Genomic DNA, 26,097 nt, shown 5'->3' with positions numbered 1-26,097 from the left:
TTGCCAACAAAGGTCCATCTAGTCAAGGCTATGGTTTTTCCTGTGGTCATGTATGGATGTCAGAGTTGGACTGTGAAGAAAGCTGAGCACCGAAGAATTGATGCTTTTGAAGTGTGGTGTTGAAGAAGACTCTTGAGAGTCCCTTGGACTGCAAGGAGATCCAACCAGTCCATTCTGAAGGAGATCAGCCCTGGGATTTCTTTGGAAGGAATGATGCTAAAGCTGAAACTCCAGTACTTTGGCCACCTCATGCGAAGAGTTGACTCATTGGAAAAGACTCTGATGCTGGGAGGGATTGGGGGCAGGAGGAGAAGGGGATGACAGAGGATGAGATGGCTGGATGGCATCACTGACTCGATGGATGTGAGTCTGAATGAACTCCGAGAGTTGGTGATGGACAGGGAAGCCTGGCATGCTGCGGTTCATGGGGTCGCAAAGAGTCGGACACGACTGAGTGACTGAACTGAACTTGAAAAGATTACAATAGTCAAGACATAGATACAAACCAAGTCTCCATATACAGATGAATGGATAAAGGAAATGTGGTATATACACACATATATAAAATACATATGTATTTTATATATGTGTGTATACACACACACACACACATATATATATATATATATATACACAATGGAATATTACTCAGCCATAAAAAATAATGAAATAATGCTATTTGCAGTAACATGATGGACCTAATATCATACTAAGCGAAGTAAGTCAGACAAAGAAGGGCAAATATCATATATCACTTATATGTGGAATCTTAAAAAATAATATAAATGAATTAATATACAAAACAGAAATGGACTCACAGACATAGATAACAAACTTATGCTTACCAAAGGGGAAAGGGTGGTGGGGAGAGATAAATTAAGAGTTTGGGGTTAACAGATACAAATTATTTTACATAAAATAGATAAGCAATAAGGATTTACTGTATAGTACAGGAAACTGTATTTAGTATCTTGTAATAACCTATAATAGAAAAAAATCTGAAAATATATATATATAATTGAATCACTTTGCCTTACACCTGAACTAATACAATCTTGTAAATCAACTATACTTCAATTAAAAAAAAAAAAATCTGACTTGTGTTACTCCATACTTATAAGTCATGGTCCTATAAAGAAGACTCATCCAGTTGCATTTATAGAGGTCAAATACTAACCCTTAATGAGACTACTACGGAGACCAAGGTGTGAGTATGTGTCTTCTCTCCAGTAGCTCACTGCAGTGGACTGAATGGCTGTGCCCCCTTCAAATTTAGATGTTTAAACCCCACACCACACTGTGGTAGTTTTAGGATGTCGGACTGTAGGTTATAATTAGGGTTAGTTAAATAAGATCGGGGTTTCCCTGGTGGCTCATACTGTAAAGAATCTGCTGCAATGCAGGAGACCCAGATTCAATCCCTGGGTCAGGAAGATCCCCTGGAAAAGGGAATGGCAATCCACTGCAGTATTCTTGCCTGGAGAATTCCATGGACAGAGGTGCATTGTAGGCTATGGTACATGGGGTCACAAAAGAGTCAGACACAACTGCTGCTGCTGCTGCTAAGTCGCTTCAGTCGTGTCCGACTCTGTGCGACTCCATAGACGGAAGCCCACCAGGTTCCCCTGTCCCAGCTGAGCAACTAACAAACACACACACACACACAGGTAAGATCATGAGGGTGGGGCCCTCATGAATGGGATTGAAGTGTTAGTAGCTCAGTCATGTCCGACTCTTTGTGACCCCATGGACTACTAGCCCATCAGGCTCCTCTGTCCACGGGATTAGGATTAGTGTCCTTACAAGAGTCACGAGAGAGCCTGCCTCCCCTCTGCTCTTGCCACATAAGGACACAATGAGAAGTCCGCCGTCTGTAGCCCAGAAGGAGATCTCACCAGAACCCAAGTGTGCTGCACCAATCTCAGGCTTCTAGCCTCCAGAACTGTGAGAAAATAAATGTCTGTGTTTTATAAGCCACCTGGTCTCTGGTATTTGCTAGCACAGCCCAAATAGACTAAGACATTCATCTTCCTTTATACTTCATTTCCACAGTCAGTGCACGAGAGTCAGCTCCATCCCCAAGTGCCTATCAGGACGCTGGGCTATAGCATCTATTTTCTTACCAATAACAAAGATCCTCCTGTTTCACTGAGAGCAAAATTAACCTGAACCTCACCTCCCCTCAGGTAAGAATTCCCCGCAGCAAGAATTTTCCCTTCCTTTCCTTTCCCTCGGGCAATGCTGACTTGCAATGTAGCAACTTATCCATCTGCGAGTGAGGAAGAAAGAACTCCTCCCCTTGTAGCTCATCCCAGCACCTATCTCAGAAGGGTGGGGAGCAGCTCCTCTCCTGCAGGTGGTCCCCAGAGGTAGCTTAATCTGTAGCAGGCCTTTTCTTCAAGAAATCCACCCGCATTTCTCATCTTGCAGCAGCTTTGGGCCGGGTCATTTCTCAAGGACATCTTGTTTCCTAAAGCAGGAACACCCCAGAGCAAACCCCAGATTGTGTATCAATAGAGAAAGGCAGAAACCCTTTTGGCCCACAACTTTAATCAATTTCTGTCCCTCTGTGGTGCCCTGGGATCAGCGTAAATGCTGTTGAAAGAGATCTCAGACTCCCTGATTGCTCCGGTGAGACAGGCCAGGATTTCAGGAAACAATAAACCACAAGGAAGAGATGAAAAGTTAATGAATGCCCCCTTAAGGATGAAAGTTCACAAAACTGCAAAGAAGGGGAGAAAAGATGCAGGCAGGTTGTCATGGAGCATCACCGATGACCAAAACCCTGGGTCAGACCAACACACAGCACAGCCACTGCAAAAGAAGGAGATAGAAGTAAGCTCAGGGGTCCTCTGGGAGCTGGTGTGATTGCACCAGAGATGTTCTCCAGCCTCACATGGGTGTGACTTGCTCTAGCTCCTTCCCCAGGAAGTGCCTCACTCCATAAGAGGAAGCAAGGAAGCCCTTTGCTAAGTCACTGCTCCCCAGCCAGAGCCCCAAGGAAATATGACTTAGGAAAAGCTTGACTTCCACAAATTTCAGGTTCAACCCAATTGAGCCTAATGTGCTTCTAGGAAGGCCTTTCCTAGATCACTGGAAAGGGGTCAGCAACACTACTATTCTAGAGCAGAATAGAAGTGGTTGTACCCAGACAGCTAGGCAGGACCAGGAATAAGCTGGTGCTCTAGCTCTTCTGCCTGAGAAGCAGGTCGAGGGCAATGCCCTACTCCTGAATCCTCGGGACATGCCCATACCTGCATCTCCACAAGCCAGTAAAGGCCTTGCTGCATAGGCTGCAGCCTTCCCCAGGGGAAGGGCTTGGTGTTCTCTGCATAAGATATTGTGGGCCTTGTACACAATAATTTACACCCATTTATTTTGCATCTACTCTTGTTGCTGTCCAATCACTCAGTCGTGTCCCACTCTTTTTGACCCCATGGACTGCAGCACGCCAGGCTTCCCTGTCCATCACCAACTCCCAGAGTTTGCTCAGATTCACATCCATTGAGTTGGTGATACTATCCAACTATCTCATCCTCTGATGCCCCCTTCTCCTCCTGTCCTCAATCTTTCCCCACATCAGGGTCTTTTCCAATGAGCTGGCTCTTCCCATCAGGTGGCCAAAGTATTGGAACTTCAGCATCTACTCTACCTTGTTGCAATTTAATTCTTTGTTTCTGATTTCCTTCTATATGTCAATCAAAGACATTCTGCCTGAGAAGTTAGGCATTTTAAACTGTACCCACCACCCCCAATTTCATCCAAATTAATAAGAGCTTGCATCCTTGAAATGATCTGAGATATAATTGATGACAATCACATTCCTCCCAGAAATGCCTGCCACAGAACATGCATTGTTTCCACAAAGAAATAAGACAGGCCAGTGTGAATAAACAGCGCTTGGCAGCAATACCATCCAAGAATTTTCGAGTACCACGAACAAGCAGTTTACCAAAACGACTTACCTCAGCCAGAGAGAGCTGGACAATGCCATTCTGGTCCTTGTCCAGAAGTCTGAACAGTTCTAGAATGCCAGAGAAGGAATGAAGTCAGATAAGGATGCTCCTGGACTTTGGAACAGCCGGAGAGCTGCCTCTGTCCACCCCACACCCACCTGACATCCTCCCTCCATCTCTGGCACCCTCTCCAGCTCCCACCTTGCTTCAGGGACCCCAGAAGGGTAGATCTGGATCCAATGCCCAGAGCAGTGAGCTTTTGGCAGCAGATGTCCGCTTGCCCAATTAGACAAACTTCCAGTTGTGAGCAGAGAAGTTCCTTTTGCCATCTGCACATTCAGAGCTCTAGAAACTTGCAATTCTTTTAACAGTGGGGGGGGGGGCTGGGGTCATGGAACAGGGGTGGTTGCTCCATGTGTGGGTAATCCAGACACTAAGCTTCGCCTCTGGCTGCCTGACCTTTCCCCAAACTCCCTCCCTTAATAGGATATATTAGCATAAGCATGGGGCTTCCTAGATGGCTGGGTGGGTAAAGAATCTGCCTGTAATGCAGAAGATGAAGGTTTGATTCTTGCATCAGGAAGATCCCCTGGAGGAGGAAATGGCAACCCACTCCAGTATTCTCGCCTGAAAAGTCCCAAGGACAGAGGAGCCTGGTGGGCTACAGTCTGTGGAGTCGCAGAGTCAGACGCAACTGAGGGGCTAAGCACAGCATTACAGCATAAGCCCAAGCGGGCTGAAGACTATCCACAGCCTCCCAGAAAGGAGACCCCTATTCCCTCTCTGGGAGGTGATACCTGCTCTCAATATGATTCCCATAGATGCGAACAGATACCAAAAGCCATTTAAGGACCATTGCAGGACTCGTTCATTTGCTGCAGTGACTGCACACAATAGGTGCACAAAAATCTCCCAGAGAAGGCAACACCTTGGGCATGGCCAGCTTGGACTTCCTCAGCCCCTTGTTTCTGCTGCCCCTCCCCCAAGGATGCCACAGTTACCTAAGCCTTTCTGGTTCTGCCTTCTGGCCCTGCCCCCTGCCCCTTCCTATACCTCGGGAGAAGTGGGATGGGTCAGGGTGGGGGTGGGGGGGCTCCCTTCGTGGATCAGATGGTAAAGAAACTGCCTGCAATGTAGGAGACCCCGGTCTGATCCCTGAGTTGGGAAGAACCCCTGGAGAAGAAATGGGCAACCCACTCCAGTATTTTTGCGTAGAAAATCCCATGGACAGAGGAGTATGGTGGGCTACAGTCCATGGGGTTGCAAAGAGTCGGACACGATTGAGGGACTAACACTTTCACTTGAGAGAGTGACTCACTGAAGAGGGTCTCCAGGCGGATCATACAGGCAATGAAGCTGTCAAAGTCCATGGTGAGTTTGCTGCATGCGTACCGCATGGCGATGGTCTGCTGGACCTGGTCACTGAGGGTGAAACCTGTGGGCAGAGGGGGGCCAGGGTCACAGATGGAATGGGGGGCTCAGTTCTATCTCCAACAGAACTCAGGGCTAACTCTGGCCTGATACTGCCCCCTTCAAAGGATTCCAGAGGATTCTGGTAATCAAATCAGTTTCCTTTTAGAAAATCCTCAACAGGATGAACCTCCTCCTTGGTCCAAAAATAGGCCTGGAGCTCCAGCACTAACTTAGCTTTGCATCACATGGACCACAGCAAAAAAAACAGGGAAGGTGAAGGGACTGCCTCTCCTGCCCATCCCCTGCACAGCCCAGTCCTGTGATTCCTGTCACCTTCCCAGGAACAGGCAAAGTCCTTGGAAAAAGTCTAAAGAATCCAGCAACATTCCCTGCTCCCCAGTTAAGGAAGGTACTCAACACGTCTTTGTTATCACACTGACATCCAACATAAGGCAATTACCACTGATGGTCATTAGCAACCACCATCATATTAAGCACATTTACAATGAGCACATCCCGGTCTCGGGATCTTGCCTTCAGGATGTGTCCTCACCTGCCTTCTTGAGGGCTGTCCTCATCTCGTGGGCATCAATAGTCCCCGAGTGGTTATGATCGGTCTCCCGAAAGATGTCCTAAAGCAGGAGAAAAATTCCAGGTGAAAACAGCTGTTTGCAGCCCCTGCAGAACCATCTCCCTCCACCCCCACTGCTTCCTCAACAGGCCAGGGACACCCTCAGAGGCTTCACTGATTCCTCCCAAGAAGTCTCCAGAACAAAAATAGGAGCTTGTGCTCAGAGCCAGTCTAGTCCTTGTGCTCTGTGAACAGTGGGACTTCCTCTGGCGGCACTGGCGCAGGGGCCTGCTTAGTCCTTCCCGGACAACGTGTCCGGGTCTGGTGTTCACTTTGACCATGATGAAGGATCTGGTCAGACCAGGGCAGGAAACTGATCAGGAATGGGTGTCAGCAAGGCGCTAGGAACACAACCGAGGAGAGTGACCAGAGCCCAGAGGATACCCAACAGGGGGAAAAGGGTTACCAGGTACTTTCCGATCTTCAGCCAGAGCGTCTTGAATTCCACCAGTTCCAGGGAGCCTGTCCCATTGCTCTAGGCGGGTTAAGGCCAACACGATCAAGCCCAGATTCCACATGCTTTATGGATCACATTCTCTGTGACCTTGCACAGTGAGTGTCTTAAGACCTCAGTGAACATCCATGTCTGCGGTTAGCAGGGCCCTGGGGGTCATGGTGGGAAGGATTGGTGGGAGACAAGTTCAAATAAAGATTAAAGAGTCAAACGCTCACAAAGGCCCTCGTTTGAGGTCAGGCATAGAGCTAGGGGCAAAGGGCAAGTCAGGAGCCTAAAGCCCTCCTACAATATCATTCATTTAGTGTCCAGCATCCTCATCATCGTGGGACATTGAAAGCGTGGAGCTAAGCAATCTGTAGTAAATTCCCTTCCAGATTTAAATGTCTGCCATTGATACTAGAGTTGACGGCAAAATGGTACCAGAAGAGTCAGGAGCATAGGACTGGGATTCCTGGCCACACACAGTCTACACGTATTTGGTGCTTTAAAGGGGCTCTGAGCTTCTCAACATTGATTCCCAGGGATCTTGAGACATGGTCCCAGCAGGACAGCTGGCTCAGCCAAAATGGGCCAGGGGTTCTGTGCGATCCTCTGTGTCCTGTGACTGCTGATTAAGCACTGGGCTAGACCTGGGGGGTGCTTTTGAACTGTTTGTGAAGCTCGGTCTCTTTGAAACTACCCTTTTCTCAGCCATTCCAATTAATCAATAGACACCAGCGTGTTATAACTCAGGTATTAAAATTCTGAAACAAACCATCATTCTCACCTCCTTCAACTAGCCAAACAAAAAGTCATGTTTGCACTCAAGACTGTAAACCTCACCCTTTAAGGAAGTCTGTGTCTTTTGTCTCCACAATCTATGCTGAGTGTTGGATGTAACCACAGCCTTCAAATCCTCACTAATATGTCTACCAACATGCCTGAGGATAGTAATCCACAAAGAGGGCTAATGCTATGGTCTAGCCAGTCCTGTGTATACTTGTATCTCATTTCAGCCTCACAAGACCACAGGAGCTACACTCCGTTATCCCATTTTCCAGGAGAAGACATGAGGTTCACAGTATTCAATAACTGTGGTGGGGCCAGAACTTGGATCTCCTGTCTGTTCCAAAGCCCTGTCTCAGAGCACCAACATATCCTCAATTCCAGACAGAGCTTCCCACTCCCAGGCCTTGTCCCAAATACCCTGAATCAGCATCTCCAGGAGTGAGACCCAGGCAACTGGATTTTTAAAACCCCATGATTTTTCAGCGATGATACATGCTACACTGGACCACATGTTAAACGATTCTATTAACATGAAAATATCCAGAATAGGCAAATCTATAGAGACAGCAAGCGGTAGTAGGGCAGAGGGTTTGGGGTTGTTGAGCGGAAAGGTGAGTTACGGCAAATATGGGTGCAGAGTTCCTTTTAGGGGTGATAAAAAGCTCTAAAATGGATGGTGGTGTTTGCACAACTCTGTGAATATACTAAAAAAAAAAAAAAAAAAACATGAAATTGTACCTTTTAAATGGGTACATGGGATGGTATGTGAATTATGTCTCAATATCGATAGCTCAACAGGTAAAGAATCCACCTGCAATGCAGGAGACACAGGAGACATGGGTTCCATCCCTGAATCGGAAAGATCCCCTGGAAGAGGAAATCACTACCCACTCCAATATTCTTGCCTGAAAAAATCTCATGGACAGAGAAGCTTGGTGGGCTACAGTCCAAAGGGCTGCAGAGTCAGACGCCACTGAATGAGCAAAAACACGCAAAAAGCTACACAAGGTTCCATGGGGCTTCCCTTGTGGCTCAGATGGTAAAGAATCAGCCTGCAATGTGGAAGAACTGGGTTCGACCCCTGGGTTGGGAAGATCACCTGGAGAAGAAAACAGCTACCCACTCCAGTATTCTGTACTGGAGAACTCCAGGAACTGTATAGTCCATGGGGTCGCAAAGTCAGACACAACTGAGCAACTTTCACCACAGGCAGTTCTGCTGTATAATCTGGTTCAAAACCACTGCCCCTCAAAGCATCCAAATGGTGAAACAGACACTCTTGAAGAATGGCTGAGTTACAGTCCTCCTAGAGCCATGAGAATGCAAACACCCCTGGGAACAATGTTTGAGGGACCACAAGGTCACCCTCAAATCTAAATGAAAGCTCATAGGCAAGTTTGAGAAGAATGACTCAGAAATCAAGGAACTGTTTGCAGAAAAGTGGATCAACAGTTAACAGTTCTTCATGGCCCATGGCTTCTTAAAGGTGGACCTCACTGAAGGACCACACTGGCCTCATAGAAGGCTGCAGGCCTGGACAGGCCCAGCATCTGAAACTCCGGGACCACAAGGATAGAACCAGCTCTCCACAGTTGACACTCCCTAGCAGAGGTCGGCACACTCAAGCCGGCCACCCAGGCCCTCTGTGCATGGCCACGGGGCAAGTACAACTCATTCCTCCCACCCCAGAGGTCGTCATATCTCATCACAGATGAAGCCCCCAGAGCTGAAGTACATTCTCCAAAGCTCCAGTTTTCAAAGAAATCGCCTTCACCAGCAGCACCATGGGACACGGTAACCTGGACCCACCCAAGACCAAGTTTCAAGGAAGGGGCGCCCTGCCCTTCCCCACTCTGTGCTGAAGGTGTTCCTTCCACCTGGAATGCCCTAACCTTCTCCATTCCTCCCCAAATCCCTTTCTCATTCTTCAACATAGAACAAGGGTTAAATCAGGTCAGAGCAAACAAACAGGTTTTATCCTGTGTCATCAAATTCTCAACAACTGGTGTCAAGGCTGGGAGACAGAGACAGATGGGATGGAGAGAGCCAGGGAGAGGAAGGAGAGGAACCGAGCCCCGTGGGAGGAATGCCGTGATAAGTGGGGGGAAGGCCACAAATGCCATTTTTGCTGTCTCTGAATTATTGATATGTATACACTATCACCCTTATGGCAGAAAGTGAAGAGGAACTCAAAAGCTTCTTGATGAAAGTGAAAGTAGAGAGTGAAAAAGTTGGCTTAAAGCTCAACATTCAGAAAACGAAGATCATGGCATCCGGTCCCACCACTTCATGGGAAATAGATGGGGAAACAGTGGAAACAGTGTCAGACTTTATTTTTCTGGGCTCCAAAATCACTACAGATGGTGACTGCAGCCATGAAATTAAAAGACGCTTACTCCTTGGAAGGAAAGTTATGACCAATCTAAGACAGCATATTCAAAAGCAGAGACATTACTTTGCCAACAAAGGTTCGTCTAGTCAAGACTATGGTTTTCCTGTGGTCATGTATGGATGTGAGAGTTGGACTGTGAGGAAGGCTGAGCGCCAAGAATTGATGCTTTTGAACTGTGGTGTTGGAGAAGACTCTTGAGAGTCCCTTGGACTGCAAGGAGATCCAACCAGTCCATTCTGAAGGAGATCAGCCCTGGGATTTCTTTGGAAGGAATGATGCTAAAGCTGAAACTCCAGTACTTTGGCCACCTCATTCAAGAGTTGACTCATTGGAAAAGACTCTGATGCTGGGAGGGATTGGGGCAGGAGGAGAAGGGGACAACAGAAGATGAGATGGCTGGATGGCATCACTGACTCGATGGACGTGAGTCTGAGTGAACTCCGGGAGTTGGTGATGGACAGGGAGGCCTGGCGTGCTGCGATTCATGGGGTCACAAAGAGTCGTACACGACTGAGCGACTGAACTGAACTGATACACTATCATGTGCAAAACAGATAGTCGGTGGGAAGCTGCTGGATAGCACAGGGAGCTCAGCGTGGTGCTCGGTGATGACCTAGAGGGGTGGGATCGGGGTAGGGAGGAGGTTCAAAAGGGAGCGGATATATATGTAATTATGACTGATTCACGTTATTATACAGCAGAAACCAACACAACATTGGAAAGCAATTATGCTCCAATAAAAAAATTTAAGTTCTTGGTGAAAATGAAAAAAAAAAAAAATGTGAATCACCAAAAAAAAAAGAGGATCTTAAACAAGTCATTTAAACATGGCACACCTCAGTTTCTTCACCTGTAAAACAGAGAGCATCTCAGGCTTACTGAGGAGCAAAAATGAGATGACATTTTTCTTTCCAGCTGAGGCAGGGTACCTGCCATATGCTCAGAAAATGCTGGTTCCCTTCTTTCTCTTTCCCCTGCCTCCATCTCAGGTGGAGGAGTCGAGAAAACCAGGATCAAAGTAAAAATAATGTGACATTTAAAGGATACATCCATCAGGCTGATCATCTCTCTGCAAGTGTTGATGTCAAATCCATCAAATTTGATGTCTGTTCCTAAATATTTAAATAGAAAGGGGTGAGGGGAGTCAGGATCATTTGAAAGCACGGGAAATAATTGCCCTGGTAGGAGGCCACCAAAGACACCAGCCAGAGTACAGAGCCGAACGTGAGCGCCGCATAAACGAGTGAGCTTGGTGGCGGGCTCCTGGGAAGAGGCCCCCTGGGGTCCCAGAGGTGGATGCTGGCCTCGGGGCTCAGTGTCAGAATCTCAGCTTTGCAACTCACAAGCCACGGACTTCAGCAAGCTAATATCTCTGAGCTGTGCTTTTCTGCTCCATCAATAAGAACAACAATAATACTTACCCCCAAAGCTAACTGGTGATAAAATTAGATAATGTAAGTGAAGTTCTTAGCATGGTGCTTGGTCTATGACAAGGTCTTAATAAATCAGCTAACTTTTTATTGGTCAGGTATTGTTCGAAGCACTCTATTTTGTTTAGTCTCTACGTCAAGTCCAGCTCTTTTGAGACCCCTTGGGCTGCAGCCCAAGTGGCTCAGCAGAAAAGAATCTGCCTGCAATGCAGGAGTCTCAGGAGATGTGGGTTTGATACTCGGATTGGAAAGATGGAAAGAGGGCATGATAACACACTCCAGTAGTCCTGCCTGGAGAATGCCATGGATGGAGGAGCCTGTGTCTATAGGATCACAAAGAGTCAGACACGACTGAAGTGACTTAGCACGCATGCATGGACTGCAGCCCTCCAGGCTTCACCGTCCATGGAATTTCCCAGCCAAGAATACTGGAGTGGCTTGCCATTCCCTTCTCCAGGGGATCTTCCCGACCCAGGGATCAAAGCTGCGTCTCCTGCGTTGGCAGGTGGATTCTTTACAACTGAGCCACCAGGGAAGCCCTCTAAGAACTGTACCCCATGTGGTAAATACCTTCATACCCATTTTATAGATAAGGAAACAGAGGCCCAGAGAGGTTAAATAATTTGCTCAAGATCACAGAACCCAGGCCGAGCTGGGATCTAAACACAGGCCATCTGGCTCCACAGCCCAAGCTTTTAACCACAACACACAGCCTCTCAAACAGTAACTGTTAATGTTACTGCTAAATTGCAGGCATCTCTGGGATCTACAGCCATCCCTGGCTCTGTGCTCAACTTGTTCACACCTGAAAACCAAGGCAGGAAGACGCCAAAGACCCTGCAGCCCTCTCCACTTCCCTGGGCTCCTTCTCTGCCAGGCGGGAGGAATAGCTGGAGCAGAGGGTGGGGAGGGCCTCCAGGCCTGGGCTCTCAACCCCAGGGAAGTGCTCAGCCCAGGGTGGGCTCACATCCGGCCTTGCCCCTGTGTCCTTCATGCTCGGACCCTTTCTGGCTGCCATGGGTGAACATACCCATCGCTCAACCAGCCAGAAGCCTTAACCTGGCCCATCCTCGGGCTGGGCAAGAAACCAGCTCCATGGATCTGCAGTTCATAGGGGAGGAACATGCTTTTTCTCAGCCTGGGTGCAGTTTGATCCTCTGCCAGCCCTCAGGACTTTAGCTAAAGTCTGAAGACCGAGAACTGTCATGATCGAGGACAGGCAGAATCCTCCCCTCCACACGCCTTCCCCAGAGGTGCACTACAGAACAGGATTTTCAAGCTGCATAGCTTCCGCAGTACCAACTTATTAATTTTGTGGGAGAATTTCATTTAAGTCACTCTAAGCCCAATTTCTTTCCCGCCAGGACTCAGGACTCTTTGCTGTAGGGCCGACTGGCCCCAGCATCAGCCCCGCTCTCACCCTGCCCACCACCCCTCTGCTCCAGCCTCTCCCACCTGCCAGACATTCTCGGTACAGATGGAATCAGGGCCCTGGTCCCCATCTGCAGTGACCCTGACCCACTGCCCACCCCCACGCTCACTGGCTCCCAACATCTCTCTTAGGCTCCCAGACTTCCTGAAAAGGCCCCATCAAGAACTTACGTTTGGAAAACACTTCATTCAGAGCTGTCCTGAGTTCATTGGCCCTGATCTCAGAATCCTAGAAAGAGGAATCCAAATGCAAAGCATGTCACACCTTAATGAGTGTTTCAAGACACAAAATTAACGTAGATTCAGACACCAGGTCCACTGACCCTATGATTTTTAAAAGGGTATGACAGCTTTAAAAAAAAATCGAATTCACAGCTTCTCTGGGGCCCCCATAGCCCAGTGAGAACTGTATATTAATGGCGTGAGCAGGGTATACTCATAGCAGAAGGCTACACACAGGGTCTACTGCCTTTCTCAGACTTGTCCAACCCGAGACCAAGACGGGGCAAGAAGCAGTAAAGGAGCTAGTGTTGAGGGCCACGTGCCTGGGGTGGAGCATCCGCAAAACCTCACAACAGGACTGTCCTTGTGTTAGGGTGAAGGGAGCTGTGACTTTGTAAACTGCTGAACACCATATGGGCTTCCCTGGTAACTCAGTAAAGAATTTACCTGCAATGCAGGAGACCCAGGTTCAATCCCTGGCTCAGGAAGATCCCCTGGAAAAGGCAACTCACTCCAGTATTCTTGCCTTGGAAATCCCATGGACAGAGGAGCCTGGAGAGCTATAGTCAATGGGGTCGCAAGGGTTGAACATGACTTAGCGACCAAACCACCACCAAACGCCATTTACCTTTACCATGTAATTGCCATTTGCCTGCAATATAATTGCTGGAGTTCACAGTCGCCAGTGGCAGAACTGGGATTCGAAACCTAAGTCTGTCTCACTCCAAAGCACTTGCTTTCCCCATTGCATCTGTGGGAGCTGCTATTTCACATAAAGCCCACCTCATCCCGGAAGTAGAGATTTGGGGGACTAGGGTTTTTCACCCGCACGGGGTGGGGGATAAACACTGAGCCTCAGGATTACTGGTCCCTTAACAACCAGCTGAAGGACAGACCTCAGGCAGGATGCCGAATGAAGCTCAGAGACAGTCAGGCTTAGAGAAGGGGCCCCAGGCTAAACTCTGGGTTCCAGTTGTAACCCCCGCCCCCCACTTATTCACCATGAGACCTTAGCCAAGTCACTTCCCCTGGTGAGGTGTGGTCTTAACACTTGTCTGCACGGGGCCCCATTTCTCCCCTCTTCCACCAGCCAGGCCCAGGCTGCTCAACTGGAAATAAGCAAGGTGGGAGCTGTGAGCTTGCCTGTGAGTGCAGCTGGCCTCATTCAGGCACAGAACGGTCAGTCTCAATAATAAGACCTGGGGACATCCTGAAAAGCCTCCAGGCCAGGAATGGGCTGTTGAGACCTTGATTGTCCTTCACAAGGCCTCATGCCCCAGCCAGCTCCTTAACCTCTCTGGGCCTGACCCTGCACCAGGAGAACAGCGACAGTGACTGATATTGCCCCACCAGGCAAGCAAGAAAAGATAAGGTACATGAAGAACTACACAAATAGGAGCTTTCATTTTGTTATCAGTCTTGATGTTCCAAATAAAATATGGTCCCTTGGAAGCTAAGGCAACAAGGTTTTGTTAGCAAAACATTGGTCTAAGTGTCTGTCTTGAACATAAATTGCCTCAATTTTGCAAAGACTTCTTTAATGGCTATATAAAGGAATTGTGTTCCCAGGTTTTATTTTCTGCAAAGGATTTTAATGTATTTTCTTCTACCCCGTCCTTAAGTCTATAAAGTGGCTCAGAGCTTTCCAGGGATGGAGAGCATTGTTTTTCTCCTTCTGTTACAGAATGAATGTTTGCATCTCCAAAATTTGTATGTTGAAATCCAACCCCCAATGTTAAAGTATAGGAGGAGGGACCTTTGGGAGGTGATTAGGTCATGAGGGTGGAGCCCTCATGAGTGGAATTAGTGCCTTTACAAAAGGGACCCCAGATGGATTCCTAATCCTCTTTCTGCCACATGAGACAGTGAGACGTGAGTCCACAAGTTAGAAGACAGCCCTCCCCAGAATCTGACCAGGCCAACACCCTGATCTCAGACTGCTAGCCTCCAGCACTGTGAGAAATAAATTTCTGTTGTTCAAACGCTTCCCAGTCTGCAGTACCTTGTTATAGCAGTCCAAGATGATGGACGCCTTTCCAGGCCCTCTGGCAAACCTATTATCCTTCAAAGAGCAGTGCATTCGCTGTATTTATGGGGCCAGTTGTGACACTTGGAGTCTTGAGTCTGCTCTGACTTACAGCCCCTCAGGACCGGAATCACAATAAGCCAAGTCAGCAGGACGGGGCGGGAAGGAGCAGTGGGCACACCAGCTCCACAAGCCCTGGAGCGGCGCTGGCACCTGGGCCAAGCTTGACTTCCACAAGCCCAGTTCCGCCCATGTCCCTGGGGGCAGGCGAGGCAGCAGGACAGGAAGCACTTAGCCCAGGTCTGGTTGACTGAGCTGCCAGCCACCTGGGCTGGGCGATTCCTCTCATCTCTGAAGGATGTAGGGAAGTTTTGCCTTCTGGTTTTCTAGTCAGGGTTCTGATCCACCAGGGTCAGTTTACACACAGAAAGGCTTTTGGAAGGACCTGGAGATTCAAATTTTCTACTTTCTCAAAATGCAAGACGACACAGCAAGAAAAGTGGCCGAGGTCAGTCCCACAGTCCTCTCACCAGCAGTGTAGGAAAGACCTCAGGCTTCAGACAGGAAGAGGCAACAGACAGGCCTGGGAGGCCTGAGACCTGTGGCCCTTGCTACGCAAGGAGATGCAAAGGACAAAAGACTCAGGTGACCTGAGATTTCTCGAACACTCTCCTGCCTGTGTGGGAGCTCGTGTTCGCCCTCTACTCACCTTCCCGGCAAACTTCTCAAACAGGCTCCTCAGCTGGCCATCTTCTTGCTCCACCTCGCTGGGTCGAGGCTAAAAGGCAGGGCAGTTACAAAGTTAAGATGGGACTCACTGAGAAAAATGAAAGATGAAGATTTAAAATTCATTCGTGCATCATTCACTACATCTGTTGTGAGTCTGTTGTGTGCTGGGCACTAGGTGGGGACGGGGGTGCATGGTGATAAACAGGAGGGGTCCAAGATCCTGGCCCCAGGAGTTTCCCATCCAGCCAGGCAGGCTCAGGGGTCAAGGGGATTCCTAGGCAATCAATAAGAAGCCCCAAATGACTGCTACATGTCAGTGTCAGAGCTTGGCATTTTAAAGGTGGCATACCTCATGTGGGTTTCCAACTACCACATCCCCAATTTCCCTGAAACACAGAAAAAGGAAATAGCAAACATGGATAAGTATTAACAAAACATATAGCTAATGGCTAGGTTCTTTCAGGAAGTCTGTGACCCAGCTGAGGGACCAGCTTCCCAACACACGACCTGGTTCCTACTTTCACCAAACTGCATAAACTGAACCAGGATCCCTCCCTTCAAGTCTCCAACTCCCACCCCACCCTGAGTTTTTCACCAGAGACAAGAGCTGCCAAGTTCAGTGGGCCCTTCATGGAATCTAGAATGTTCACCCTGGAGGACCACTCTTCTGGGGAATTCTCTCCCCACCTTTCCCAGTTACTAATATCATCTTCCCAGCTATGTGAATCCCTGCTGAAATGGTATCTGGGGAATGAGTCACCAAGCCCACAACCCACGAGTCCATGCATACATGTACATGGTATGTGGTGCAATGTGTGTGAGGGGAGGAGGGTATGGGGGGGGCGATACTATGTGTTAAGTGTGTGTACGTGGTATTTGTGTGTGTGTGGTTCTATGTGTATATAGGTGTGTGGTATATGTGATGTGTGTATGTACAGAAAGTATATCAGGTGTGTGTATGCCGTGTATGTCTGGTATATATATGTAAGGGACATGCGGTCTGCATGTATGTATGGTATGTGTGTATATGCGCATGGTGTGTGTGTAGCGTGTGTGGTGTGTCTGTAATGTGTTGGTATGCAGGTGCACAGTACATGGGATGTGTGTGGCATGTGTGTGTGGTGTGTGTATGTGAGATATGCGTGCATTGGATATGTGTGGTGTGTGATATGTGTGTGTGGTATGTGTATGTGATGTGTGTGTGCATGGTACATGCAGCATGTGCATGAGTGTGTGGTGTGTGTATGTAGAGTATGTGTGTGGTGTGTAAGAGAAGTGTAAGAGAAGAGGCAGTGTCTCACCCAGCTCCTCCTCTATGTGGCGCCCATCCCTGCTGGGAGGAAAATGCTTTCACCCAGCTGTATTGATGCCCTCTCTTGATCTTTGTAGAAGGAAAACTCTCCCCGTCCTACAGACCAACACGGAGGGGCAGGAGCGGGCCCCTCTAATGAAGAACCCTTGCAGGGGCAACAGATTTCCTCCGGAGGCTGGGGGTGGGTCCCACACACCGACGGCGCCCTGCACCCTCGCGGGGCCAGGTCCCTCTGCGGGCCCCGCTCCCAGCCAGCAGAGAAAGGACACGCACAGGGCCTTGGCCTTCTTCTCGGAGAACACCCTCAGGCAGAAGTCGCCGTCCTGGAAGGGCTCGAAGGTGGCCGGCACCACCACGTACTCCCCGGGGGGCAGCTGCACGCGCGCGGAGACTTCGCGCAGGTTGACGTAGGTGCTGGAGCGGGCGGCAGGCGGGCGGCCCAGGAAGAAGTCCCGGCCCAGGTGCGCATCCGTGTGACTCTCCAGCTGCGCAGAGCAACGTCAGGGTCAGGGTCTGCCCACATCCTGGAAGATGAGGGCCGCGGAGCTGGGCTCTATTGCGTTGGGTTTGGGCTCGCTGATCTTTAACCCTGGGCTGAGAATCCTGGGTGTTCACTGGAAGGACTGATGTTGAAGCTGAAACTCCAATACTTTGGCCACCTGATGTGAAGAGCTGACTCATTTGAAAAGACCCTGATGCTGGGAAAGATTGAGGGCAGGAGGAGAAGCGGACGACAGAGGATGAGATGGTTGGATGGCATCACTGACTCAATGGAGATGAGTTTGAGTAAACTCCAGGAGTTGGCGATGGACAGGAAGGCCTGGCATGCTGCGGTTCATGGGGTCGCAAAGAGTGGGACAGGACTGAGCAACTGAACTGACTGAGAATCCATAGGCCTTGGACTCTGCAAACTCACCCTGTGTCCATCAGCAGGTGTATTCTGAACACCTTCTGGGTGCCCGGCCCGGTCGAGGCACTGACCTTGACTACACGACCTTGGCCTGACCCCTTGCCCTCTTCCCAGCTAAATAAAGGTTCGTCAACAGGGTCTCCATTGTGTGCTTGGCTTCTCTCTGGATATTTGTCCTTGTGAATCACCCCTCATTGAATCCAACAGACTCTTTCTCTGCATCTATACCTGGGGAGTGGCTCTGAGCTACCCAGTACAGGCCTGTGGCTTAAATCCCAGTTCTCAAGCATCAGCAGCCAGTAGGGCCTGTTCATCTTTATCTGGCTGGGAAAATTGCCCTGCCAGGTAACCAGGGCGTTAGGCTGGACGGTCAGGGAGGCAGACAGAGGGGGCGGCCACAGCCAGACCGCCCTTGGTGCCTTGGCTCTCATCTGAGGGAAAAGATGCTCCCATGACCCACTTGTTTGTTGGAGGGAGGCGGAGGCTAGGAGTGATGACACCAGCTAATTAGTGGCTGCAGAGTGCTTCGAAAACATAGGTGCTCATGTTATTACTGCTGTAATTAAGCCTCCCCTTAGCACTGTATTTTATGATCAATCTTCATCAAGATACCTGTGGCAGAGGGCAGGTGCTGGTAAGCTACAAGGGCAGTGACTTCTGTGTGACCCGGAGTTGGATTGCCCACCCCAGAGTCACAGTGTCCACTCATGGTCACCAGAGCCTCTTTAGATCCCAGGTCTGCTAAACAGAGAAGGAAGGCAGGGCCACCAACCCCCACTGCCCTGGTCAGGACTCCACAGGACCCACCAGCGAGTGCCTGATGACCTGGCTGCAAGGGCAGCCACAGCCTTGGGATCCCTCCCTGAAAATTTTTATACTCTGGGGGCATGCCAGCAAGGTGTTGGCCAAGACTAAGCATTACTGGGCTAAAAGTCATTCTTGCCATCCCTGATGACAGCAATCAGCAGGGGGAGGTACCAGTAATGTAGAAGTGGGGGTGGGGGTTGTGTTGGGAAAAAGGCAAATTGAGTTCTAGTAAGAACCGAGGGCTGGGACAGAGTACAGAAACCTCATTCGAGAGGCCGGAGTGAGAGGTGGAGAACACAGAGGCAGGAGCTGGCACCCCTCCGTCTTACTGGAGACTCCACACACATGTGCTCCAGGCCCCCGGCTCTCGCACCTCCCCGTGGCCTGGCCCAGCCACCAGTGTGTGGGCCCAGGACCAGCATGGGCAGCTCTGGGGGACTCATTGGAGACGCAAGTTCTTGAGCCCCACGCCAGACCTACAGACTCAGAGATTCTGGGGTGGGGGGCAGCGGGCTAATGCTTTCACAAACCCCCAGGGGCTTCTGAGCAGTGGTTTGGAACCACTGACCAAAGATTCCACAGCACTTGGGGATCACGGGATCCACAGAGTCACACAGAGGGCACAGGGAAACTCTGCAGGTAGAGGCTCCTCCGGGCATGCAGAGGGGCCTTTCCCAGGAACCGGCCATTTCTGATGGGAATCGCCACCCATCAGACTTAACACAAGTCTGAGTTTATTTACTTTTGAGTGGTGACAAGGGCTTGCCTTGAATCATCCATAACCGCTTTCTGTCACCACCATAACCAATAATATGCATTTGGGAGTCAGTGGGCAGGGTATATCAGTGGTCAGCACCTTTGGAACAACGCATGGGCTGGAGCCTGTGAACTTGGGCTTCACTGGCACATGCTACCAGGTGGCCAAGGTTGAGAACCCGGGGGGTAGGGGTAAGCACAGCAGGCAAACGTATTTCTACATAACTAGAATAACAGACTGGCTGGGGGAACTCCAAACAGAAGCATTTCCTAACCTCAGCTGCACACGGGAATCACCGCAGAGGTTCTGCTATAATTGCTCGGGCATGAGATGTCCAAGAGTTCCCTGGTGTCCCCAGCGTGCAGCCGAAGGGAGGCCTGCTGGGTTGGGATGAGCTGGGGCCTGACTGGGTACCATCTGTGTGGACAAGGCACTCTTATAAGTGTGCCCTGCTAGCCCCTGCCCATGAGGCCGCTGGCACTGCTGGCTGAGGTCTGGGACGGCAACAGGAAACCCCAGCGGTAAGTAAGACCTTGATGATGTTTCTCTCAAACCCAGCTGTAAATCACTGAGGAGCACGGGAACAGCCAGGAGCCAAAAAGATAAAACTGGTGCTTCCTTTTCTTATCAGACATGAGGGCGTTTATTCCTGTTAGCTAGATAAACAGGAGCCTGAGTGAGCTACAGTCATCCTGTTTGGATCAGAGCACCAGGCACACGGGGGCAAAGGTTACCACTGTGCCCTTCTTGGAGGGTGGGTCCCAAGTATCTTTACCAGGTCTCAAGGTTACCAGCTCACCAGATCCTGTAGAGTTGGTTTGTGGGAGAGCCAGCTTCCATCAGAGGAAGCTGATGTCGCCAGGTGCCTATCCGTAGAGGCTGCCCAGCTGTTCCTTACCAAAGAGGGGACATCTCCATCAGCGTGAACATACCTCTTTGGGTATCTACAGGGAAGGAGAAAAGAGCAGGTCACCCAAGGGTTCCTCACCCCTCCCCTTGTGCCTTTTTGTCCCTCCCCACATCTAGCGCAGACTGTGCAGTCCTGGGCCACTGGGAGGAAGCCTGTGCTAAAGTGAGAGACTCATCAGCATTTCTGAACCTGGAAAGTCATTGGTGAATAGCAAGACCATCTGTAGACTACTGAGCCCTAGAAATCTGAAAGAAAGAAAAAAAAAAAGGAGTTCTACTTAATTTTCTTGTTGTATAATCTACCAGGATCCCAAATGTTTTAAGAGTAATAGCCTTGGGGTTTACATGAGAACTAACATCTTACAGGCCTACAGACCTGGCCTCCAGATCAAGGGCTTGTCCAGAAGAGGGTGTCACTCAAGTCAAGACATAATTTAATCACATTAACAACAGGGATTGGTCCAGAAAGAGGCTCGTGACCCAAGTCAAGTCCATCAGAGACTTCTCTATGATTTTCAAATTGGAACTAAGGGAAGAAGGCTCTTCTTTTATGTGGACAACATTAGGGAGATTGTGCAGAAAGCTAGACCGGGAGGATGGCATTGACACCAGAGGGCAGATGTGGAGAGAAAGGGTCCTGAGAGCAGGCAAGTCCCTTGTCCCAAGCATTCCTGTCGTTCTCTGGGTTTGCTTACACGAACTGGTAGATTCCTTTTCGCTAGTCTGTGTGCGTGCTTAATCACTCAGCTGTGACCAACTCTTTGCAACCCCATAGACTGTAGCCCACCAGACTCCTCTGTCCATAGGGATTCTCCAGGCAAGAATACTGGAGTGCGTTGCCATGCCCTCCTCCAGGGGATCTTCCCAACCCAGAGATCGAACCCAGGGCTCCTGAATTGCGGGTGGATTCTTTACCATCTGAGCCACCAGGGTAGCCCTAGAATACTGGAGTGGGTAGCCTATCCCTCCTCCAAGGGATCTTACCAACCCAGGGCTCAAACCCAGGTCTCCTGCTTTGCAGGAGGTTTCTTTACCAGCTGAGCTACCAGGGAAGCCCCTAGTCTAGTTGGGTCTATTATTTGCAACTGGAAACTATAATGCCCACAGGAAATCTCGGATGCAGAGTGGGAGGCCCCATGTGCCCAGATAGAGAAGAAGGTTCAACCCCCAACTTTGCCCCTGCCACATAGGCTGTTTAGACCAGAAGAGCAGGAAGGGCATTGTTTGTGGCTTAGGTCTGTGGGCAACTGCCAACACTGAAGGAAAAAAAGGAAATTTGGATCAGCTGGCATCCTCACTCTGGAGCCCCCGTTTATAATCAGCAGCAGAGGTGGAAAAGTCTGGGGCCACTGTCACTCCTCTGACTTTGCGTCTAAAGCTGAGTCGCATGCAGAGGCCCTGGCTGTCCGGGAGAGCAGAGGTCCTCAGGGGACTGCCTCGTAGTACCTGTCTAACTGCTTTCACCACCCCCTCAGCAGGGACTCCCTTAACCACTTCAGAGGTCTTTCCATTTAACCCGCCCACCGCCTGGGGCAATATGCTCTGAATCCACAGCCAAGAGTCCCTGGACAGGATCTGAGCCATCCAGCTAGCCAGGCAGCATCCAGGCAGGAGACAAGGCCAGCCTCGCCCAGTGATGGATGAAAAGGGACAGTCACCTTTGAAACGTAGGATCCTGAATGCAAATGACAGGCCTGCCTGGCAGGAGCCTGTTGTCACCACAGGAAGATAACAGGGGAGAGAATGGAGGCCAGACAAGCAGGGCTCTTTAGCCTTCGGGGCTTTCTGGCTGCTTCTCAATCAGTGTCAAGTTTCCAACCTCAAGCCAGACTCCAGTTTACAGACAGTTAAAGCCAGAAAGGGGAGGACAGGAGGGGTTGCTTCCCAAGTGGCGCTAGCAGTAAAGAACCCACCTGCCAATGCAGGAGACATAAGAGATGAGGGTTCAATTCCTGCATCAGGAAGATCGCCTGGAGAAGGAAATGGCAACCCACTCCAGTCTTCTTGCCTTGAGAATCTCACGGACAGAGGTGCCTAGTGGGCTACAGTCCATGGGGGTTGCAAAGAGTCGGACACGACTCAGTAGCTAATACTTTCAAAGCCAGAGGAGGCAGTTCCAAGGGTCAGAGAACAGTACCCCCTACAACCCCTGCATTCCCTTTGTCCAACACCAGGTCCTTTGAACAAGCCCAGACACTGCCTCCACCCTCAGACACTGCCTCCACCCTCAGACATCCCTACAGCGCTGCACATGCCCTCATCCTAACCCTAAACTTTGTGTTCACAGGTGTCATGCTCTAGATTAGAAGGCTCTGGCTATAAGCAGGTCCACGGATCACATACATGGGGTTATTTTAAAAGCAGCTATAAACTGATGTCTGAAAAACTGACATGCTGTATATATTATTTATGAGAGCAAATGCCATGCCCACAAAGCTATTTCCGTGTGTTAGCTCACATTCCAAAGAAAGAAAGCTTTTCTGATCCTGTTATAGTTGGTAGAGCCTGTGGATGACAGCTGGTGGCCACAGTCCCCATTGCAGCCCACCCTTCGGCCATACCTGCCTACTGCTCGCTCTCTAAAACTGTCGCTTTCTCTCCTGCTGTCAAGAAGCACATGCTGTCCCCTGTGGCTGGAAAGTTCTCCCTCATTCATCTTTGAAATCCAGCTCATTTTTTGATGCCCTGATCAAAGTCTTCTCCACGAAGCTATCCCTCTGTGAGGAGACCTCAGCCCACAGTGTAGGTCCTCATCATAGCAGATCTGACCACCCTGCAGTTAGTGGTGTGTGTGTGGTTTTCCCCTTGAGATTATGAGCACCTTGAGGGCAATAACCTTGTGCTATTCCTCTGCATCTCAGCCTTCAGCAAGGCACCTGGTGGATACACACTAAAGATGGGTTGAATTGATATGCACGGGGTAAGTGCTTCCTCAGTTTTGATAAAGAATCTGCCTGCAATGTGGGGAACCTGGGTTCAACCCCTGGGTCAGGAAGATCCCCTGGAGAAGGGAATGGCAACCCTCTCCAGTATTCTTGCCTGAAGAATTCCATGGACAGAGGAGCCTGGCAGGCTACAGTCCATGGGATCACAAAGAGTCGGACGTGACCGAGTGACTAACACTTTCACTTTCTATAAAAAAAGAATCTGGTTGGGTGCTACTTACATTCTAGGTGGAGGTGGAAGGGCTAAGCTGGAATAGAATTGGAGCTTATTTATTTGAAATTCTTTTCTCCAGCCATCAAACAGCAATTATTTTTCAATTCCCCATTTCTCCAACACAAAATACACACACCCTAAACTCTAAAGCCCTAAATTCCTAAATAAGAGAAAGAAAGGGGCTGGAAGTTGTATGCGCTTAATAGTCACAGTTTTCCTTACTGGTTTCTTATTATAATACTTCTTTTTCATGCAGTAATTTATACTGAGGTGTTGGGCCTCCAGCCAGCTCTTGGTCCTTCTGATTAGAATTGTATTTTCAAAAAAAAAAAAAAAAAGAATTGTATTTTCCCCAAGAAATTCATTTTTAACAAAATTCTATAAAAACAACCACCATGAATCCCTCCAGAATTCGTTATAGAAAGTCTTTGCCTGTATTAAAAAGTGGATTCCAATTTGATCCTGGCTAGGCTTATCAAGACCCAGAGGTCTTGCTCGAACGTATCTGTGAGGCTGTGAAATCTATACTGAGGTGGTTACCAGGGCAAACTGGGGTATTAAGCCAGGCACTGCAGCCTGGGCCAAGAGCCAGCTATGACCTTCAGTCCAGAGATACCAGAACTGAAAATGACCTGTGGCTCCTTTTACCCCAGCCTGGTGTGTCCCAGCAAGTGTCTTGGGGTTACCCCGAGAGGAGGGTGTTTGTCTTTGGCTCCCATAACAATCTTCCCTTTCCCTACTCTGTGATGTCCTCAAACTCCTGTGTCACCTTCTTGGCTCCTGTACCCTGAGAAGCCTATACCTGGAAAAAGTCTAATAAGTGTGTTTACACTGAATAGGCAATGACAGGGAAAAGTTTAATGAATTACACATCTCGATGTTAATAATAGAGATTTAAGCCAAAGGAATGAATATCTAATTGTGAAATTGAGGCCTCAGTAAGGCCATTGAGAGAAGCATTTTAGGGGAGCAAGGAGAACGCTTGATTAGGAACAGCCAAACAAAAAGAAAGATGCACTTCAACTGCTGGCCAAAATATTCCGACCAAAGACATTAGGTGTGCCATGATGGCTGACCCCAGCTGCGGAGTACCTTGTAGACAGCATAGCCGATGCTGAGCATGCCCTGTCCCATCCTCTTCTGTCGCCGGCGATTCTTCTGCATCAGCCCCAGCAGTACCGTGCAGCAGGGTTCACTGACGCCCTCCTCCTGGTGATCATCCACCTCGTCCAAATGGATTTTGAACTGGGGATTGGTCCAGTAAGTGGCTGGAAGTCACCCAGGAGACGGTGGTTCCCCACAAGGCAGGTGAGGAGATCAGGAAGAACAGAATGAAAGGGAGGAACGTGATCATCCCCAGAAAGCATAACTCTGGCCAAACTGTGCCAGGTAAGCTGGCCTCAGCAAGACTGCTTTCCAAGGTCGTCGGCATTTCCTCCTATCTCCCTACCCTCCCCACATACCAGCACACACACACCCCCAGCATGTGCAAACTTTGCACTTGTCCATTTCATCAACCAGGGGCCCTGGGTGCTTGACTGGGATATTCAAGGTCCCGATGTCCCAGGGCTACACAAGGTCCCTCTGGGGAAGGCCAAGTCTTCCTGGGGAAATGGTTAACATCTCCTTGTTCCCAGCTCCTGGCCTGTGAAGATGAACCCAACTCCTGGAGGAAGGAGGTGTCTGGGGAACAAGCAGGTCTCTGGCTCAGATGAGAACAAAAGTCCAGTGAAGACTAGGAACCAAGGGGGCCCCTCCTGACAGGCTGTAAAGATGACCACTCTTGCCCCCAGGAAGCTCCCTCTGATGGGCCCCTGCTTCAGATCACAGCCTGAAACAGCCCTGATTACAGATCCTCTGTCCAGAGGCCCCGGGGCTCCTCTAGATGACTCGGCACTGCAGCCAGTGATGAGACACACTCCCTCAAGAGTACAGTGGAGAAGGAAATGGCAACCCACTCCAATGTTCTTGCCGGGGAAATCCCATGGATGGAGGAGCCCGATGGGCTATAGTTCATGGGGTTGAGAAGAGTTGGACACGACTGAGTGACTAGCACTTCAAGTCACTTCAGTAGTCTCCAACTCTTTGTGGCCCTATGGACCATAGCCCACCAAGCTCCTCTGTCCATGGGATTCTCCAGGCAAGAATACTGAAGAGGGTTGCCATGCTCTCCTCCGGGGGATCTTCCTGACCCAGAGATCGAACCTAAGTGTCTTATGTCTCCTGCATTGGCAGGCGGGCTCTTTACCACTAGCACCACCTGGGAAGCCTAATTGGCAATTAAGAAGCATGTCTGCCACGCCACCTGTGGATATTTTAAAAAGACTGCTTCATTTCAAATATAAAAAAAAAAAATCTTAAAAATAAATCTCTCCAAATAGCAACTGTACAAGCTAAGGCACAGAGACGGCAAATGAGTCACCCAGGGGCAGACAGCAATTCTATGACAGACTCAAGTAGCAAAACATAATTGAGGAAGACGGGCTTGATGGGCCATCTCCATGCCAGGGCCTCGATAAAGTCAATAATGATGTGCCTGGGGGCAGGCGGGGCAGGGGGTGGGGGGGAGTGGTAGGAAAAGAAGGGATCCTCTAAATAAGGGTCCAACTTGATGAGATAACAAGGCTTTCACAAATGACCAACAGCCACTGGTTATTATATTTTCTTAACAATAAAATTACAATCCCACCTTCCCAGAACCTCCACTTTCAATTTTTTTTTAAGGACACAGTGTGTAGATTTTAAAGCCAAATATCTGCCGACTCCAGAGGAGCCAGAGACAGTTCTG

The 26,097-nt window shown here is 49.4% G+C and overlaps 1 protein-coding gene across 1 annotated transcript in view; it reads right to left on the bottom strand.

Annotated features, from left to right (window-relative positions):
- Positions 1–707: 707 nt before the first annotated feature.
- Positions 708–26,097, bottom strand: part of CAPN8 (calpain 8) — a 71,142-nt gene continuing 45,752 nt past the window's right edge. Inside the window, exons 10-21 of the mRNA XM_005903728.3 lie at positions 24,402–24,577; positions 20,174–20,185; positions 17,041–17,252; positions 15,805–15,841; positions 15,436–15,504; positions 12,650–12,707; positions 10,665–10,729; positions 6,407–6,475; positions 5,923–6,001; positions 5,275–5,391; positions 3,966–4,024; positions 708–2,814 (exon numbers count right to left, since the gene is read on the bottom strand). Coding sequence (XP_005903790.1) covers positions 2,791–2,814; positions 3,966–4,024; positions 5,275–5,391; positions 5,923–6,001; positions 6,407–6,475; positions 10,665–10,729; positions 12,650–12,707; positions 15,436–15,504; positions 15,805–15,841; positions 17,041–17,252; positions 20,174–20,185; positions 24,402–24,577 — 977 coding nt within the window. The 3' untranslated portion in view covers positions 708–2,790. The remainder of the gene's footprint in view (positions 2,815–3,965; positions 4,025–5,274; positions 5,392–5,922; positions 6,002–6,406; positions 6,476–10,664; positions 10,730–12,649; positions 12,708–15,435; positions 15,505–15,804; positions 15,842–17,040; positions 17,253–20,173; positions 20,186–24,401; positions 24,578–26,097) is intronic.

The sequence above is a fragment of the Bos mutus genome, chromosome 16 (assembly GCF_027580195.1).
Source record: "Bos mutus isolate GX-2022 chromosome 16, NWIPB_WYAK_1.1, whole genome shotgun sequence".
NCBI classification, from domain to species: Eukaryota; Metazoa; Chordata; class Mammalia; order Artiodactyla; family Bovidae; genus Bos; species Bos mutus.
This window is presented reverse-complemented; position numbering and strand designations above follow the sequence as displayed.